This window comes from Sparassis crispa (assembly GCF_003851025.1).
Source record: "Sparassis crispa DNA, contig_000011F, whole genome shotgun sequence".
NCBI lineage: Eukaryota > Fungi > Basidiomycota > Agaricomycetes > Polyporales > Sparassidaceae > Sparassis > Sparassis crispa.
In genome coordinates, this window is record NW_020939757.1 from 708,231 (window position 1) to 726,938 (window position 18,708).

The window sequence follows — 18,708 nt, forward strand, 5'->3', positions numbered from 1 at the left end:
CCGGGGAGTCGTCAAAGAGGACGTTGGAGAACCTGACTTTGACGTGCAAAATATTCCATTATATCGCACAGCATTTCTTGTTCGACTCTTGCACTTTCCCTATATCTCGCGCTCGGCAAGACACCTTCTGAAGAAGGTGTAATCTACCTAACCTAACCTAACTAACACTATGGTCAAGACAGCTGTCAAAGGATGAATATTTGAACAACAGGTTCTGACAATATAAGTGCCCCTCACTTCAATATTCACTGACAATGATAGTCAACAGTCTAAACATTTTGAAATATTCGAGAGGGGATTGATTATTCGATGTTTGCGCAGGTGCCACTTTCGCGTCGTGTCCAGACCATTTCCATATTTGGATGGTCGGATACTGTATCCAGACACAGCCGCGCCACAAAAACAAAATAACGCGGTTGGTGGCCAATAAATGGCGCGCTCCCCGCTGCGGCGCTCCTCGTTCCCTTTCCTCCTCACCATTCACCACAGGTCTCAAGATTCTTAAAGCAAGCACTATAGAAACTTTTTGCACGTTACAGCGTTATACATCACAGTTTGTCCCACGTCTCCTCGAACTCACACAGCATTTCCGTGATTTAATTCCTGTCCAATCACGCCCTCACCTTATTTGGAACCAATGCTCATTTGACGAATAGAGGTTTACAAAGCTGAAGAATGTCTAATCGCAAGAGGTCCCGGTTGTTGAACGCGCTCGACGCGTCCGTAGCGCCCGTTTTCCCACCCGCATCATCGTCCTCGGTGATTTCCAGCCCATCAACACGCGTCATCAAGCGTGAGCCCACAGACGCCGTGGTTCCCGTCAAGCGCACTTCTTCTGCTCGCGACGACGACGCCCTCGCCGGCGCCGCCAAACGCGTCAAGCCCGAGTCCAAAGGGCCACTCTCCCTCGTCAACAGCAATACTAGTGCCATTCCCGCTGTTGTGCCCCCAGCATCCGCCGAGGACCTCAGCGATGTGCGTGCACGGCTCGAAGAGATCCAGCACCAAATCACCCAGCAGCAGGCGCTGCTCGGCGTGGCCCTGCGCAAGCGCACGAAGTCCAAGAGCGACCTCACCAGGATCGCACGTTACGAGCGCAAGCTAGTTAGGCTGCGCGCATTGAAAGAGAAGTACCATGCCGCCATCCCCGCCGCGGCGCCCGTCATTGCGCCATCGCCATCCAAAGTGGAGGCGAAGCAGGTTCAAGCTGTCGCTTCAGTCCCCAATCTCGCGAGAGAAGAGGTGAGGCCCTTCTCAATTAACCTGCCTTTCGGTCAGGTTCAACCTAGCGCCCTCGGCTCGGATGCCGTGAAGCAGGAGGTGAAACCCCTTTCCACCAAGTTTCCGGTCAATCCACTGCCGGTTCCATCAGGATCTAAGGATATCAAGCCACTTGTGTCTTATGGCGGTGGTTTTCCTGGCTTCCAGGCGCCCGTCGCCTCGAGTTCTAAGGATGTGCTGAAGGCGCCCAAGCTATCTGACTTCGAAGGGTCTGACAACGACCTGGACGACAACTTTGTGCCAGATATGGACCAGAATCCTCTGCATCAAGACGATAAACGCTTTGATGAGGATGGCAACTTCTATGGTCGCGGTCGGGACATGTTCGTTGGGCCTCAGGCCAAGGCCGACGAGTATGTTTTCCCTCACACCTATACTGCGATGATTCTCTCACCTCTTGCTTTTCTCTGCTTAGTATCGACAGGTTTCTTCTCGCGGCGGGCAATGCAGAGCAGTTTAATGGTAATGAGAGGGTAGAGGATGCTCTTGTCAAGCTTGGGCTTCCCGCCCTTTACCGGCCGCTTCCTGGAATGGAGATCGCGCTGATGCCGCACCAAGTTATTGGCGTTGCTTGGATGCTTGACAAGGAGAACAGCCCTTACAAGGGCGGCTGCATGAGCGACGAGATGGGTCTTGGCAAGGTTGGTCCTTTCCAAGCGCATATATCCACTACAAGCTTATGAATATTCCCTGTTTTGTGTGCTGTATCGTGTAGACTGTCCAGATGTACGTCGTTCTCACACTTATGCTGTGCAAGTGCTCACCCACCCATGCAGGATCAGTGTGATAGTCTCGAACCAGTCTGAAGATCCGATGTGCAAGACTAATTTGATTGTCGCCCCACTGGCTTTGCTGGATCAATGGCAGCTGGAGATTGAGATGAAGACCAACTGCGACCTTAAGTGTCTGATCTATCACGGTAGGTACCGGATTTTCGACTGCGTCTACTTCGCTCACTCGGCCACAGGATCCAATAAGCCCAAGAAGAGAAAAGATTTGTTGAAGTACGACGTTGTCCTTACAACCTTCCATGTTCGTCCCATCGTCCTTGTAGGCTTTGTGGATTGATGTTCTCATCGTTTCACTCCCATAGACCCTAGCCCTGGAATGGCCTGATGCGGAGGCGGAGGAGAAGAAGGCTAAGAAGAAAGCGAAGCAGAAGAAGAAAGATGACTTCATCGAATCCGACTCCGAAGACGAGAGAAAGCCTAAGAAGAAGAAAAACAACAACAGTAAGTGAACTCTTGGTACGCACAGCTATCTGCTAATTATTGTGATTGGGATAGCTGGTTTATTGATGCAGGTTGAGGTATGTATTGACACATACTAGATTGCTGCTGTTACTTACTGCATTTGCTGCAGTGGTATCGAGTCACCCTGGACGAGTCGCAGAACATCCGAAACAGGCGGACTAGCGAGTGCCTTCCTTCACTTCCATTGACTTCTATTCACTTAAATTCTGCAGGAATCTCTCGTGCGGTCACTAAGCTGAATGCTAAGTACCGCTGGTGCTTGACTGGGTACGCTTCCTTCCACCTTTCAAGTTACGATTTCTGAACTCCAACTGTAGCACCCCCATTATCAACGGCTTGTCTGATGCATACGGTCTCGTACGCTTCCTCCGCATCCGCCCCTGGTACGATTGGGACGAGTTCAACAGCCACATTACTAAGCTGGAGAAGAAACAACGTATGTCGCCGCTCTTTGCTAGATACATTCGTTGCTGAGTGTCGCGCCACACCTTCAGCGACTCTCGCGACCAAACGTCTGCAAGCCATCTTCGCGTCAATGCTACTCCGCAGAAAGAAAGATACGGTATGCGATGACATTCGTGTTTCTATTGGTGATCGCTAATATGGTAGCGCGTAGATGTTGGATGGCAAGCGCCTCATCGAGCTCCCCTCCAAGGAAGTAAATTTGGTGAAGCTAGAGTTCTCCCTGGAGGAGCGAGATATTTACAAGATGGTTTGTATTTGTGGATACTGCACCGGAAGCTCTCTCTGAAAGAATGTGCATAGGTTGAACTTCAATCTCAGGCCATCTTCAACAGATTCCTTCGTGCAGGCACTGTTCTCAAGTTAGTTATTATCTTTCAGGAATGAAGACTTTGTGGCTGATTCTTTTCCTATAGGAACTATCATCAAGGTTCGTAAGCGAAGATTCAGTCAAGATATCATTTCGTACTAACGCGACCATTATCTAGTGCTCGTGTTACTGCTCCGGCTGCGCCAATGCTGCTCCCATCCGTCGCTCATCCAAGAGAAAGACGACGCTGCATTCATCACTGCCGCAGAGTTCAACGACAAGCACTACAACCGGCGTTACGAGCTCAGCCGCGCCGCGCAGCTCGTCTCCCCGCAGTTCGTGGAGAAGATGAAAGCAAAGTTCAAGCAGACTGTGCTGCAGCGTATGGAGGCCGAGAAGCAAGTGAGCGATCTTCCCCGAGTTAGAAGTATTACAGACACTGACTGCTGCCACGCGATCGGGCAGTCGGCAGACGCTACCATCGAAGGCGAAGAGTGTCCGATCTGCTTCGACACATTCAGCGACCCGGTCGTGACGCCCTGCTCTCATGTCTTTTGCAAGGACTGCATCCGTGAGTCGCCATTTATTTATGTTGCCGCTGTAACTCATCACTCCTTGCGCAGTCGAAGTGTTCAACGGCGCTGCCGTCGAAGACGGTGGTGACGATCAACTGAAGTACCAGACTGATGAGCGTCCCTGCCCTGCATGCCGTGGTGTGGTCTCCAAGCACAAGCTCTTCTCCCGTCGCGCGTTCGAACCCACAGACGCGGAGCTCGATCCGAATAGTATGCATGCCGACGACGAGGATGGGGCGTCCGAGGAGGACGACGTCATCGACCTCACTGACGACGAGCCGGCCAGGCCCCCGCCTGGCCGTACGCTGCGTACGCGGAAGCCGCAGAAGAGGTGGATTGTCGACTCGGAGGACGAGGAGGACGAGGAGGAGGAGGACGAGGAGGAGGAGGACGAGGAGGAGGAGGACGACGACGACATGAGCGACTTCATCATGGAGGACGACGAGGATGAGGAAGAAAAGGACGCGCGTCGCGTTTTGAAGAAGCGCCTGGGCAAGCGTCGTGCCATCGTACTGTCCGAGGACGAGATGGAGAATGCGGATATCATCTGTGGTGCCAAGCGGGATGTGGACGTCCCGCCTGAGCAAGTCAAGATGATGCCGCGATTCTTGCCGTCGACGAAAATGAAGGTGGGTATCATCATTTGTGCGAGAAATAGAGAAGACGAGTATAACGTGACGTTTGTAGCATATGATGGAGTCGCTGCGCACCTGGGCAGAGGAACACCCCGATGAGAAGGTGCGCTAATATTTGTTCTATTACGTTTGTGCATAGTGGCTAACAATTATCTTTAGACTTTGATCATTTCGCAGTGGACGCAGTGCCTTCAGCTCGTCTCGGACTATCTCGCGGAGAATGACTTCCTCCACGTCAAGTACGTTTTCTCTATGTTTCATTGTGAATCTTTCTCATCGTTCCCAGGTACCAAGGGGACATGAACCGCCAGAAGCGTGATCAGGCTGTCCGTGTGTTCATGTCGAAGGACAAGGCCACTGTCATGCTTATGAGGTATGTACCCCGAACGGCGTCGGGTAGGGCAATGCTGACGAGTGCGCATGCAGTCTTAAGTGCGGTGGAGTTGGGCTGAACCTTACCCGAGCCAACCGTGCGTGCTATTCCTTACTAGAGTCGTGTATTCACCTTTATTTTACCACGTTTCAGGCGTCATCTCCCTTGACCTAGGATGGAGTGAAGCCATCGAAAGCCAAGCATTTGACCGTGTCCACCGTCTGGGACAGACTCGCACCGTGCATGTGCACCGTCTAGTCATTTCGGACACAGTCGAGGACCGTGTACTGGCGCTGCAGGAGCGCAAGAAGAATCTTGCCGACGGTAGTCTCGGCGAAGGAAGTGGCAAGAAGATCGGACGTAAGTAACTATTTCAAAATTGATCGTCAACGAGATTGATCAAAGATGTTTTGCGATGCAGGCTTGAGTGTGCGTGAACTGGCTAATCGTACGTTCGATGTTTCTTGGATTGACTCGGGCATTATATTGATTTCTTCGGTGCAGTGTTCGGCCTCGACCAGAGAGGCCAGGTGCTGGACGACTAGGTATACCCCGAGATCTGTTTCACCATTTTCTCTCTCCGTCTCTTTGCGTCGCGTTTCTCCTTCGAATGATCCTCAATGCCTACCTTTATTCGTTTCCATTATACGGTCGCTCAGTCGATTGTCCTTTGCCGCCACTATAACTATGCTGACGAATACACTATCCTACATCTGTACCTCTTAGTTGCAGTTCTCGAATAAGTTGTTGCTGTTCCGCTCTTCTTCACGTTCTTGTTACCGCACAGTCTTTCCCTATTGTTACGATATTTGCTGCACACACTACGGTAGCTCTGAAATATTTGCTGTTAGATATTCCTGGCCACGAAGTGGTACAGGTCTTGTAACCAGTATTCCCGTTTAACCGTGTGAAAATCGCCTTTTATGGTAAGCGATGTTTGGCTTTGCTTCCGAGACCTCTAGATGGTACTTTCAACTTTCAATATGGTGTTTTTCCTTTATTCCCTTTGACTTGGTATTCCTGATCATGAATTCCTGACCATGAAGTGGTACAGGTCTTGAAACCAGTTTAGCCATGTTAGAGTCTCCTGTTATGGAAATCATTCAGTCCTGGTTGACACAATGCATTCCAGAGCCCACAGTAAGCTCACAAAAGACTTTTGCACATCCATTATCTCAGTACATATGCTTGAGTATCTTGCTAGATGGGCCATTACCTTGTAGTGGTGGGTGTTCACTGCTCAACTATCAGGCATTCCACCTAAGTATTGTCTCAGAGTTCCATGCAAGCCCAGAAGCTGTCAACTGCAGGTTGACAGCAGAAGGGTGAACAAGACCTATGCATATGAGACTGCATGCACACCATCAAGTTGTTTGAGAGGTCTTGAGTTTCATCACAATTTTTGATTTCTTATTGGGATTTCAACTGGATACAGTCATCACAGCAAAGTTGTAGCACTCAGTTGCAGGTGTGCTTTTGACCACCCTTTTAAAGAAATTTCAGTTGCCAATTATTCTCATCAATTCATGCTCTCGTGGTCAGGTCTGCCCGGAGGGCCCCTGCTATGTTACGTTTTTATTTAACACTGCGATCTATAGAGCACGTGTACGGTGTTTATTGTAACATCACGATCACGTGTGTATTAAGTATTGCGTGGTCAACGCTCACCAGTCGTTTGTTTTATGTCTTCTCGTTGAGATTTCTGAGCGGAAACGATAGCCTTACAGCTGGTTGCAAATCGATAGGCATCTACTCGAAAACCAGATGTACAGGCGGACAATGATCCGGGAGGTATTTTGCTGGATTTAGCTGCGGCTAGTCTCAGAATTCACAGTCCGCCCTTTCCCCGACTGAGCGTCGCTTTCAGGCGCGGGCCTATCGATTTGCAACTACATAGCTGTACAATCAACTTGTGGCCTTTGCGACTATTCTATACAGACATATCCGAACAGCCGTATCTAATCGTTCACCTTCTTCAGCCTCCACTGCCAAGCAATGTCCCGAACTCCTCTGGCATCACGTCCGCTGGACCTGATATACTTCATCTTTTTCATGGTGAGCGTGTTCGTGCCCGCAGTAGCTAAGCCTCAAACTTCGCAGATGCACTTGCCCGTGTCTCTATTGCTTGACCTCCAGGCATTGTATCCAAAATCATTGGTCCCTGCTGCCATTGCATCGCTGCCTGAGTTTTACATCTCGAAGTCGAGCGACCCCCTCGTTGGTGGAGTGATGGGACTTCTGGGGGACAGCGACAGATACGTCTGGTTCAAATCTCTCCTAATGCTGGAAGCGTAAGCCGTTACCGGTTATTATGGCCCGGTTCGTTCACCTTCCATTATGATTTCCCAGGGTTTTCCAGGTTCCTGTATTCATCATTGGAATGCGCGGTCTTTGGAAGGGTAGGAGTTAATTTGCTCTTGCGTACCAGCTTAATAACTCGTATATCCTAGATGCGCGCTCTATCTACGTGCTCTTGTTGATTTACGCCGCGTCGACAGCTACGACCACTCTTCCCTGTCTTGCCGTCATTCTCTCAACCCCGATTTTGGGCGCTAGTAACGTGGCCGCAGGAGTGGTCCCTATCACATCAGAGCAGCGGCTTATGCTGCTATCCAGCTATGTTCCATTCCTCATTTTGCCGCTGTTCATGACGGTCGACATGGCACTCCGGTTGTGGAAACTTCTGGAAGTAGGAAATCAATCACAGCTTGCTGCCAAAACTAAGTAGACAGACTACATATGTCTTATGAGAACCTGCAGAAACTCTGTAAAGCTGTGACTGTTATTTTTTCCGGGTAGGATTGGCGTATGCACCTGCAGATTACGCCAGGGGCGAGTTGTCTTCTCGGCGAGATAAGATAAAATCTTATCACACGAACTTCTTGATCGCGATGTCTCTCGAACCAGATTCTTTCTCAACGGGAACAACGTCCATGGGCTGTTCACTGAAAACATCGTTTCAAGCCTTTCAGTAGTACAGCAAACTAGAGCTCTGCAGTTCACAATCTGATAGGTCTCAGGCAAGTAGTAGTAAATCCCACATGTTCTAGTAACGTCCGTTACGTCTCCAAGATGATGATGCTCATTCAGGTTTGCTCTGCTGCAGTGTCATCAAATGGAAACGGTCTTTCCGCCCGAAATATTCGACTTCATCATTGATTACCTATGGGAAGACCTGTGGGCTCTCAGAGCATGCAGTCTGACCTGCCGGGCTTGGCTGCCCACTACGCGTTTACACATGTTCAACTCGGTTTATCTGAGTGGCGCGCGTCGGTATCTGCCATTTGCAGACCTTCTGACCGCCTCTGCGACGTCCCCCATTGGATTGGCACACTACGTCCGCGAGCTGACCCTAAACGACGCCATTTCTGAAGAAGCTTTCATCGCGTGTCTACCATCCCTGGCGCTCCTGTATAACGTCGACATTCTCATAGTGGACAAAATGCCGTGGGAGTTCCTTGAGCGACAGCTCACGGCCGCGGTCTTCCCCATGCTGAAGATGCTCAAACTGCGATGCACGTCAGTGGAGAATATCAACAGCTTGTATCGATTCCTGTTCAATCATTCTAAATGCAAGATAGTCCGCATCTTCGTCGCCTCATACTTCCCCTGGTCTGAGGTGCAGCAGCTGTCCCTACCAGAGATCCAAACGGGAGAGCTCTCACTGGAAGAACTGGTTCTGAAGACACCCTCACCTCTAGAATCACATGCCGCCCTAGTCTCTTTCATGTTGAGAGCGCAAGTACACCTGCAGGTACGGAAGTTCCAATGGGCTAGTGCAGGAAAGGGGGTAGAAAGGGACGGTCTGAGAGATCTGCTCCAGAGAATCGGAGAGTCACTTGAATACCTGAGTCTGATGATATATCCATCGGTATGTGATCGCAGCGGTAAACAGGGTGAGTCTGAATATCAAATTTCGATCGATAGCCCTCTGAACATTCACTGCAGAAGACACATCGATCACCAACCTCTCTCTAGCACACAATTCACACCTGCGATCCCTTGAGATTGTTTGCCCAGGAAACAGGACCCAATCCAGATGTTCTTGGGTATCAAACGTGCTCGACCTGATAACTCCCATACACGCTCGTCTCCAGCAGATCACCTTCATTAGTCGTGGATCATTCGAGATCTACGTAGCGTCATTAGATTGGCACCACATTGACGCATCGCTCGCTCGGTTGCTCCACATGCTCTCCCAGCTGCATGTTGCTTTCGACCTCCGTAAAGTTCCAGGACATTGGACTCAGGCAGAAGTCTCCGAGGAGATCTCTGCCAAGCTGCCGGAGGCCCGAGCACGAGACGTCTCCCTATCTTTTGTTGTAACGTTGCTACACCGGTGACGCAGTAACGCGCTATCCCGCACGGAATTGCTGGATCTGACCGACGGAGGTGTGCCGCTAATACCCTGACGGCAGATAGTGTTCAGATATGTTTGCCATTAACGTCCTTGTATGTACAAGTAGTGGTATCTCCTGAGTAACCGTGTTGTGATCCGTCCGAGAGACGCCAAATTTGCCGGTAGTATGATGCTCTCAACCGCGGAGCCCAATGTCGCGCAGCTTCCTCAGGGCACCTGTGAGTGACAGAGTTGTGATTGCATGCTACAGGCCCCGCGGCCTTTGCGGCAGCACAGAGCCCTCAGGCGAGCCACAATCATAAGAGAACGCATGTCAGACATTTGGAATGGCGCCTGAAGCTTCATATCTTCGGCGTCCAACTTCTCAATCGTTGCCCGTCGCACCAAAGCCCAGGTCGCCCACTAAGGCCTGTACCCGAAAGTGAGCGCTCCCATCGCGGCTGCACGCGTCCACGGAGCAGGCCTGATGTGCTCCCTAGAGCAGGATTAAAAACGAGCGAACCGATTTCATGAGCGGAATCCACTACGTTGGCGTCTTCACCGCGTTCTTGATGTAACTCTTGGTCGACTGTAGTGAGCGACAGTGGAACCGATAATGATGGAATATGTAGGAGCGCGAGGGGGACCGGAGACGAATGTGCACGGAGGAGAGTCGCTTTTGTGAATGGGGACGAGGAGATGAGGAGGCCAACAAGAGGACTTGAAGTATTTTCTGCGTCGTCCGCGCTCCAATCCTGCCCATCGTCCAAAGGCGAAAGACCGGACTCTGCTGTGCGTGCATCTACCGGAGCAGTGGAGCGCAGCGACAGCGACAGCTCCCCGTAGCTAGATCGAGCCGTGTATCTGAAGAGCACCCCTTCGAGCTCCCGCACGTACTTGGGGCTTAGTTTTTTCTTCTCGTCCTTGCACTGTGCCAGCACACGGATGCGCATACGACGCGCCTGCTCGTGGCGCGCTATTGAGGACTGAGAACGCAGACAGAGAGCCACCTCAGGCAGCCACCACCAGCCCTGGAGGTCGATCCCACCGTCAGACTTGCCTCCGACGTGTCGAAGCGACATAGACAGGTTTTCTTCAAGCAGCCGCAGTGAGCGTTTTTCAAATGCTACGCCCTGGTGCACGGTAGAGAGGGTGGTAGAAATTGTACGTCTGATAACAGACGATCCAGACGACTGATGCGCCATGTCCTACCGTTGTTGAAAGTCAGTGACCCCTGCACCAAAGAAAATATTTCCGCGTACTTTGTCTGCTTCATCGAACAATTCCCCTTTGCAATTTTTCAGCAACTGAATCCTGACGCACTCTGTGGTGATATTTAGACCTGCAGACCCACCGCACCGCGATGGTGAACAAGGGACGCTGCTCGATGCGGTTGAATTGCAGAAATGACGTTTCGCGGAGTGTGAATTATGCCTCTGTCACGCTTCACGCTGGTCACCACGCGTCCGTCACATAACCGTGACACCCCTGCCAGAGGATGATGTATCCTCACTCCCGCCTCTTGCTTGGACCATCACACGCAGTGGTTGTTTCAGGACCTCACATACAGGTTATTAATACACGGTGTGCTTAAAATATTTTCTATACTTGAATTAACGAAACTGACCGTAGCAGAAGCGGAGAAATTGTACATTCGACTGTTGATCTTGAGGGTGCGGAGAAGGATGCGCTACTCAAGTCCGGTCCTGTTCGCTGCGCTGCAGCGGATAGCGAGTTCTTGCGTATCATTACTACAGGAGACGACAAGAAGCTGAAGGTATGGCAGATAGACGGCTTGAAGCTTCTCAGCGAAAGGTGTGTGGCACAATTTTTCCTTAGCTCGGCGAAGGTGTAATCTTTCAATGTTTAGAGAATTGCCTAAGAAACCGACTCAGATCGATTTTACTAGAGATGGACAGACCATCCTTGTATCCGACAAATTCGGAGACATTTTCAGGTCAGACAGACATCACTTTCCTTCTGGTCTAGTCTGAACGGCCTACGCATCAGCTATTCTCTTCATTTTAACAACATCATGGCCCCTTCTACCGCATCGCTCATTGGTGCTTCAAAACGCGGCGCTCTCACATCACACGAGAACCCATCTAACGGCACACTCGTCCTTGGCCACGTCTCGTTCCTCATCTGTTTCCTTCTCTCCCCAGACGAGCGATACATTATTACAGCTGATCGTGATGAGCATATCAGGGTTAGCTGGTACCCCCAAGGATACAGCATCGAGAGCTACTGCCTAGGCCATGAAAAGTACGTTTTCTCCCCGTAATTCCTCGCATGTATAAAAATTTATCAATATGTCTGTGATTCCAGATTCGTTTCGGCGGTCCACATCCCGGCCTTTGCGCCCTCCACTCTTGTATCTGGCGGTGGTGACCCAGTATTTAAGCTCTGGGACTGGATGACCGGCACACTCCAGAGCGAGATACCTGTCCTCGATGCGGTCAAACCGTTCATCAAGGTGCAGGCTGTTAAGGGGAAGTGGGGACGTGAGGACGGCGAGGATGGTGAGGACGACGGTGCTGGACAGCATGCAAGGGGCAAGAAGAAGCGAGGTAAAAGGCGGAAGGGGAAGGAACAAGTGAGGGAAGATGATCGGGCTGATGGGGAGGCTGATGGTGCTCCAGAGGTAGCAGAGGAGGCAGAGGATGCTGATACTGAAGGAGAGGGCTCACAAGAGGCTGATACATTAAAGGAGTCTCAGGTTCGAGCTGGGACCAGTAGAGCGGCCGAAGGAGGGGGGAAAAGTACTGCTCCCAGCGAAGAAGAACAGAACGAGAAGTTGGAATGGGCGCAGACCGACCAGGCTCAGGCGGATCGATTCGTATTGGTGGTGCATAAAATCCAAACGATTGACTTCGGTGCGAAGGGTCGGTTCCTCATTTTCAGTGCAGTTGGGTCAGTAGATTCAGACAAACCGTTACTCTCTGAAGTGAATATACTGAATTAGCTGGACAGTGCAACAGCGTTGTTCTACTGCGCCTTCCCAGATGCGGCCGCCGTTGCCCCTCCGACGGTACAACATGTGGACTTCGAATGCCCTGTGATTGACTTCACAATCGGTGCAGACGGCCTCGTCTGGGTGCTGCTAGATGTCGCATGGAGCAGTTGTGCTGGCAACGCCGAGGAAGCCATAGATAAGACACAGGCTGTTAGACTTTGGTCTTGGGCTACCGGAGCAGTGAGTAGTACGGCATAGACCCTCTAAATGGCCAAACTGACTCTTGTTACTTCATGTCTAGCCAACCGAAGTGCGCGGAAGTGATGTACCACCACTCTTAGCGTCTCTTCAATCTAAATGTATCATCTCAGGTACGACTGTTTCTGGTTTCGGTTCCTTGAGTCGGAGCTCATAGTCCCACCCAGCTACACCCGATGACCTCAAAACGCTCGACACATACTCAGCATTAGGATCTCTGCCAAAGAACGTTGACCCAGAGCACGACTCTCTGAAGCGCGACATCTTGTCAGAATTCACTATTGAGGGTGATGACCAGGAGAGTGCCCTGCAAGCGAAGGGGAAAGGAAAAGGAAGGGGAACGCAGGGACAGCTCACGCAGCGCGAGCAGGCGCGGCTAAAGAAGAAGCGCGCGCTCGCAGAAAAGCTCCAAAAGGAGGCGCGGGATGGTGGGAGTGCTGCTCCTGATACGCCAGGCGGCAATGCGGGTGAGCGGGAGAGCAAGAGGGCGAAGTCAGAAAGTGATACGCGTCCCAATGTAGAGGATATCAATGCTATGGATGAATCGTGACTTTCTGGCGTTGTTGCGAATGTTTCACCCCCGTCGATGCGTTGTGCAAACTCCACGGTAGCTTGGAGGATAAGAAAGAAATCAATAAGATAGTGTGAATTTACTGTACAGTTCCGTATCCATGCGTGATATTGTACATCGCCTTCTCAGAATCCGTCCATTCGAAGATGGGCAGCGGGTGAGCCTCGGTGTTGAACACCCAGCGGTCTAGTGGTATCAATTCTTCGTCCGTGAATAGTAGGTATAAGTACTTCAGCCTGAGAAACAACATGAATGATCAAGTCAAGTAAATGGCAATGGATGCACTCACGTCTCCGCCATGAAGAAACTAGAGGGCGACCACTTATCAATCTCGCGCCCAGTGCATTTCACCGATCCTACTCACCTCGGCATCTCATTTTTCTTCGGTGCAGGCGAGTCTTCAACGGACGACAGACTCGCGTAGCCGCTCGGTGTCTTTGCCTCCCTCTCGATCGCCTCAAAAACAGCCCAGCCACGCTCCCGCCATCGCCTATCTCCAGTAGTTCTCCAGAGGATATAGAAGCTCTCTACAGTCTATCAACACCATCAGTAAATATATCGCACAAAGACGGGACTGCATGTAACCTCGGGTCTCAGATAGTACGCAGGCTTGCGCGTCGTGTAGTCGCGCGATTGCCGCCTCGGCCGCGTTTCCGCGAGCCCTGGGGGCACGCCTCCGGGACGGCCACTGGCCTCCCATCGCTCCACATGGTCGAGCCAGTGTCCGCCGCGCGGGTGCTCCTCCGAGACGGGGAACGCATCCATGATCATCTCGTCGGGCCCCAGGCCTGTCGCATGGTCGGCGTACGTGATCCAGCATGTGTACGCGAGCCCCCGGGCGGCCCACTCGTGCAGCAGCTGGGTCCGCGCAGGGAGCTCGAGCGTCTGCGCGCCGAGCGCAAGGAGGCCCGGCAGGAAGCAGGAGAGGTGCTCGAAGGTATGCGTCGGCTTGAAGTCCTGCATGTCCGTTACGTAGAGCAGGTTTCTGTTAGGCGTAATATATAGGAGGTGCTCGATGATGCTTGTTGCTGCGCGGATATCTGCAGAGCTCGTTGTATGCGTGAATCTATCTTGCCTAGTTGGTGACTCACATAGATCTCTGGCTCTGGGCTCAGACTTCGAAGTAAGGAGCCACTGCTTGAGCAGATATTCGTGTGCGCTATCCGCGAACGCACCGACCGAAAAATGAGCTGAAAATGCCGTCATGTATCTGAATTAGAGATACTAGTGAGCTTACAGTTCAAAGGTTTGCCGTTCAACAGGCTCCATCGTGTCGCGAACACGCCATCCGTGACATTCGCCTTCTCCATAATGTTCATTATCTTCTCGACCTGTCCGGGATCAGAGATAACGAATATGAGAATATTGCTCGCATACTCTATCGTAGTACACTCTTCGTCCAGTGAGGTGAGCGAGGAACTTGTACTCCAACTGGCAGCTGAGGGCTTCAGACCACAGTACCGCGCCTCTCATCCAACCCATTCTGGTCTTGCCGCTGAATCACCAAAGCATCGATGAGCGCACAGAAATTCAAAAGCATGACAAACTGACCTCACTGTATTCACTGCATATGTCGGAAGACCGGACGTCGTGTTGAATGCGGGTAGCAGCATGCTGCCCAATTCGTCCGCTCGTTCGAGCAACACCGGCTCTCCGGACAGGGCATACGCGGAAAGCAGGCCTCCCAGATAACGAATAACTGTTTCAAAGAAGGGAGCGTAGGAATCCTGTAGCGAGTTTCAGAGACTAACCCGCATATATTTGATATAAATCGAACTTACAGGTTCAAGGGCGAATGACAATTCTGCAAATATGGGCATGCTGTGATAAAATTCATCACGAAAACCCATTATCCACATCGTATCCAACCCATCCACCAGGGTGAGTCTCCAGCCATTGAAACTTGCAATGCAGTCATTATTGGCGCTGCAGAAGTTAGAATCGACTTACTTGTTGACTGCACCATCCGTGAGCGGCAGCAGCTCATCGTTGTTTGCTGCAAACTCTCGATATCCCTTGTAGGCATGTAGAAATGCTCCTCTGACTGCGTCTGCCCGCTCAAGCCACGTAGTCCGGCGCCTGAAAGGATTAAAATTATAGCCTGACGGATGAGACGAAGGATGCCATGGATGGTCTGTCCACGAGACAAAGCAGTAAATCGCCCACAGAACGACACCGGCTCCAACACCGAAGGGTATGAGACGTGCTGAAGGCTTATGCATCGTGGAGAGCTGGTATAATTCGGTGAGAAGACTTTGGAATGGTCGGAGAAAGTGCTAGAGCATGTAAGGAACGCAGGGACGAGTTCTAAACGATCGGTGCTGGCAGAGGAGACACGGAATAACCACAGGAGAAAGTTAGATCTCTCGGCAACGACGCACCCGTGGGGTCACGTTGCCAGCCCCGAAGCGCGTCCTTACCGCAAGTACGACGCTATGGGACTCTATGGAACGGTTCACGCCAGGAAAGAAACGACAGTACATGCTTGGGTGTGCATCCAAATAAGGCAACTGAGTAAGTTGGCAAGTCACCACTGCACCGACGAACGAACGATGCATGACATTGAAAAGTGAATTGGACACGGAGAAAAATACAGAAAGTACTTTAAAACAAGGTCGTGGCATGTACACATTACACGGTGTGCGTACCCACGAAGTGTATGCATGCCTACTCTTAGTGGTCGAAACTTTCCGATCGGGGCGGAAGAGATCCATGCACCTTGTACACTCCCCCAAAACATAGGAATATCTAGAATGACTACTTCTGATAGATAGTACGTGCACATGTTCTCCCGAGAGAACGTTGACACAGGCTGCATGCGGCTCAAGGCGGACCGGGAACTTGCTGACTAATCCGATACACGACACACGAGTTACGCTGACTGAACTTCGGGGCGCTGCAAGTTGCAATATTATTGACCACCACCTCCTTAGACATGTCGGACAAGGACTCGGAGTCGAATCCTACTCCCCAACAGCCTCTTCCACCGGGAATGGTCTTGGGCCCTGACGGCAAGCCGTGTAAAATCTGCACCGCTTTTCGTTACTGGAAACCGCGCAAACAGAATAGTAGCAAAGCACCGAGCCACGATGGCCGGAACTCTACTACCTCAATGATGGCTGCAATGGCGACAGGACAGAGCTTAGCATCTCAATCAGAGCCGGAGCCGGAGCCAGAAACGCGTCCAGAGTACTGTCCGCCGGACGTCGAGCAACTCGGGCGCGCCACCTGGACGTTCCTCCATACCACTGCTGCGTACTACCCCGAGCGCCCTACCCCGACTCAGCGTGCCAACATGCTCATGCTGCTGCGATCTCTACCAATTCTATACCCTTGCACATATTGCGCGTCGCATCTTGACACGAACATGCAGGACAACCCACCGAATGTCAGCGGACGGGTCGCGCTTAGCAGGTGGTTGTGCGAGCGGCATAACGACGTGAATGTGCGACTGGGGAAGGACAAGTTTGATTGTTCGATTGAGAAGACGGACGAGCGGTGGAAGGACGGCCCTGCTGATGGCAGTTGTGATTAGGTCCGTTTCTCTCAGTTTCAAGTAAGTTTGTCGATAATCATATTGGGTCGTGCAAGTGTCATAATCAAAGTATCCTATCCTAAACCATTGCTCAGTCAATCTCATAAGTCCGAATGCTCTCGTAGTCGTGAGTACGCGGTCCTGATATCTCAGGCAGTGCTTCACTAAAGAAAGCAGAAAGCACGCATAGACATTAATGTCCTCATCCAATATTCCCAATAACCTCATCGTCATCTTATACTACAAACTCCACTCTTTGTCAATATTCAGTGCGCAATGTAGAAGTTGACTTCGCACGTACAGCCGGCGTGACAAAAAAATCATTTCAGAATACCGTGTGGTGCTCTCCGAAGACGAATTGAGCGCCGAGTATCAATGCACACCATTTCCTACTCTGCACTTGACTCTTGTTCTTTCGCCGCCTCGTACCTCGGCTTATTACGCATGCAAAAGGCTTTGGATGACTGCGGTGGGCGATGTCAGGACATCTCCATCTCACACTCTCAGGATCAACCTTAGCCTTGAAGCTTAAGGACTTGCAGGTGAACGCTACATCTAGAATAATATTTTGGCCTTTTACCCATACTGCTGAGGGGTTGAATGCCGCAGGATATTGGCAATCTCGATCATAATCCAAGCGGTATTAATCGCGACATGCATCCCGGACAGGTGCTCCTTCGTGGGCGGAAGGAACGAAGTCATGACTACACGTCGCAATGTAGGAGGTGGCTAACCGGCGACAAAAACCAAACAAGTCAGCAGAATACGAGTCTCCGTGCCCAACAGCTTCGTGATGGAATCTCTCGGGGTGAAGTTTTATTTCTGAGGGCCTCTCGATTCATCGATCCGGCGGAGTCAGCGTCACCGCGAAGTAACAAATTTGTTGGAGCCGAACGAGGTCTTGCGCATGACGGGCTTCGGGATAGACATTTCGTCGTCCCTCAGGCCTTGAAGGATCAAACTCTGCGAATGATCCGAAAGTCCGTGCCGTCGATGAGGGTGGGCTACTGCAATCTAGATGCACGTGGACGACTGGAGAATCATTCACCTTAGCGTCTCCTGTAGCACGGATTGAACATATGGTAACTTTTCGCGGTCGCTGAAATTTGAAATCTGTCCGTCCTGTGGCATGCCCAATCTTCTTTTTCAGGTTTGCGCTGAGTTTCTGGACTCAGTATGAAGGTGAGCAGAGTCACTGCTGTCCTGAGTCTGTAGCTGCATTCACCGGTCAACACTCACAGATCTAACACCATAGACAGAGCGTACGGTTTTGACAGCATCCGGCGGATGACTCAGCATACTCCTGGACGAACGACACCGTAACTCACTGGTATACACCTCGTCGTGAGGGGTTAGATGGTTTTCTACTCTCCTTCGCTCTGCCTACCATGCGCTTCCAGGCGCTTGAGATGAGTGGATGTGAAGGACGGCTTAGCGGTCCCGCAGCCTAAAGGTGGTTAAACTTCGTTCTCGATGTCCTATCTCCTCTGCTTTTGGACTTCATGAATTAGACACTCGTAGAATGAGCGATATTTCTCAACAGATCCTGTCAAATAGGCCCGTCCAGGACCCTATCGCACTCAATATGCCGTCTCGTTAATTCCGGAAGGCCACACAGCACGAACAGCGGAAACGTAGGCCGGGGAAGAAAGCGACTGATGTAGCTCCAAGTTGACCCGCGCCGAGGCGATGCAAGAGCATCGTCAGACCGCTTGATAAATACTTCCCTGTCCCAAGTCCAGTGTACGGTCCCAAACTTCTTCTTGTCAGTTGCTAGTCGATAACAATGGACGCATCAAGCCACATGCAGTAGAGCTAGGCCTTCATATGGCCCATGACACGCTTGGAGGCACAAGTCAGCGTCAGACCAAAATCGCAGTGTTCGAATTCGAATATCCAAAGACATCTTCGTCACAATTCGTACTTGTATTCCCACCAGTAGACGTACGGCTCTCGGACCAAGTATAGACAGAGGATGACGAGGAAATAGCTGGAATGCACGATTGATTGAGACGGAACAGAGGCACGATGAGGACTACCAAGATATAACATACATGACGCGGGTTTCCGGGGCCGGGTCAAGTGTAAGCCGCAAAGACGTCGAGGTACAGGTGAGGCCGGCGATAAGAATATCGTATTGACTATAGTACATTATTGGGT

General features: G+C 51.2%; 7 protein-coding genes across 7 annotated transcripts; 5 read left to right on the top strand and 2 right to left on the bottom strand.

The window, feature by feature from the left end:
- Window positions 1-675: 675 nt before the first annotated feature.
- On the top strand, window positions 676-5,434 carry SCP_1102340 (hypothetical protein; the record flags this gene model as incomplete). Its single annotated transcript, XM_027762669.1, has 24 exons — window positions 676-1,634; window positions 1,697-1,922; window positions 1,997-2,007; window positions 2,058-2,200; window positions 2,249-2,313; window positions 2,375-2,513; window positions 2,568-2,590; window positions 2,644-2,695; window positions 2,747-2,801; window positions 2,852-2,970; window positions 3,029-3,096; window positions 3,151-3,246; window positions 3,300-3,358; window positions 3,413-3,426; window positions 3,485-3,708; window positions 3,772-3,877; window positions 3,930-4,510; window positions 4,569-4,619; window positions 4,676-4,755; window positions 4,803-4,889; window positions 4,943-4,986; window positions 5,043-5,249; window positions 5,311-5,337; window positions 5,394-5,434. 24 exons carry the CDS (start codon window positions 676-678, stop codon window positions 5,432-5,434), a joined length of 3,477 nt encoding a protein of 1,158 aa, XP_027618470.1.
- Window positions 5,435-6,941: 1,507 nt separating this feature from the next.
- SCP_1102350 (Transmembrane protein) lies at window positions 6,942-7,617 on the top strand (the record flags this gene model as incomplete). The annotated part of the gene is made up of 4 exons (XM_027762670.1): window positions 6,942-6,944; window positions 6,990-7,180; window positions 7,239-7,288; window positions 7,340-7,617. The coding sequence occupies 4 exons, from the start codon at window positions 6,942-6,944 to the stop codon at window positions 7,615-7,617; spliced, it is 522 nt and encodes a 173-aa protein (XP_027618471.1).
- A 387-nt stretch (window positions 7,618-8,004) lies between these two features.
- On the top strand, window positions 8,005-9,232 carry SCP_1102360 (hypothetical protein; the record flags this gene model as incomplete). Its single annotated transcript, XM_027762671.1, has 2 exons — window positions 8,005-8,785; window positions 8,838-9,232. The coding sequence occupies 2 exons, from the start codon at window positions 8,005-8,007 to the stop codon at window positions 9,230-9,232; spliced, it is 1,176 nt and encodes a 391-aa protein (XP_027618472.1).
- A 358-nt stretch (window positions 9,233-9,590) lies between these two features.
- SCP_1102370 (predicted protein) lies at window positions 9,591-10,433 on the bottom strand (the record flags this gene model as incomplete). Its single annotated transcript, XM_027762672.1, has 1 exon — window positions 9,591-10,433. One exon carries the CDS (start codon window positions 10,431-10,433, stop codon window positions 9,591-9,593), a length of 843 nt encoding a protein of 280 aa, XP_027618473.1.
- A 293-nt stretch (window positions 10,434-10,726) lies between these two features.
- On the top strand, window positions 10,727-12,992 carry SCP_1102380 (predicted protein; the record flags this gene model as incomplete). The annotated part of the gene is made up of 8 exons (XM_027762673.1): window positions 10,727-10,812; window positions 10,864-11,043; window positions 11,099-11,185; window positions 11,239-11,493; window positions 11,557-12,141; window positions 12,202-12,424; window positions 12,486-12,555; window positions 12,610-12,992. The coding sequence occupies 8 exons, from the start codon at window positions 10,727-10,729 to the stop codon at window positions 12,990-12,992; spliced, it is 1,869 nt and encodes a 622-aa protein (XP_027618474.1).
- A 100-nt stretch (window positions 12,993-13,092) lies between these two features.
- On the bottom strand, window positions 13,093-15,235 carry SCP_1102390 (Mannosyl-oligosaccharide 1,2-alpha-mannosidase; the record flags this gene model as incomplete). The annotated part of the gene is made up of 10 exons (XM_027762674.1): window positions 13,093-13,249; window positions 13,303-13,320; window positions 13,378-13,547; window positions 13,599-14,053; window positions 14,105-14,203; window positions 14,251-14,344; window positions 14,391-14,508; window positions 14,565-14,740; window positions 14,795-14,915; window positions 14,964-15,235. 10 exons carry the CDS (start codon window positions 15,233-15,235, stop codon window positions 13,093-13,095), a joined length of 1,680 nt encoding a protein of 559 aa, XP_027618475.1.
- Window positions 15,236-15,948: 713 nt separating this feature from the next.
- On the top strand, window positions 15,949-16,548 carry SCP_1102400 (Mitochondrial FAD-linked sulfhydryl oxidase ERV1; the record flags this gene model as incomplete). Its single annotated transcript, XM_027762675.1, has 1 exon — window positions 15,949-16,548. The coding sequence occupies one exon, from the start codon at window positions 15,949-15,951 to the stop codon at window positions 16,546-16,548; it is 600 nt and encodes a 199-aa protein (XP_027618476.1).
- Between the last annotated feature and the right edge of the window lie 2,160 nt (window positions 16,549-18,708).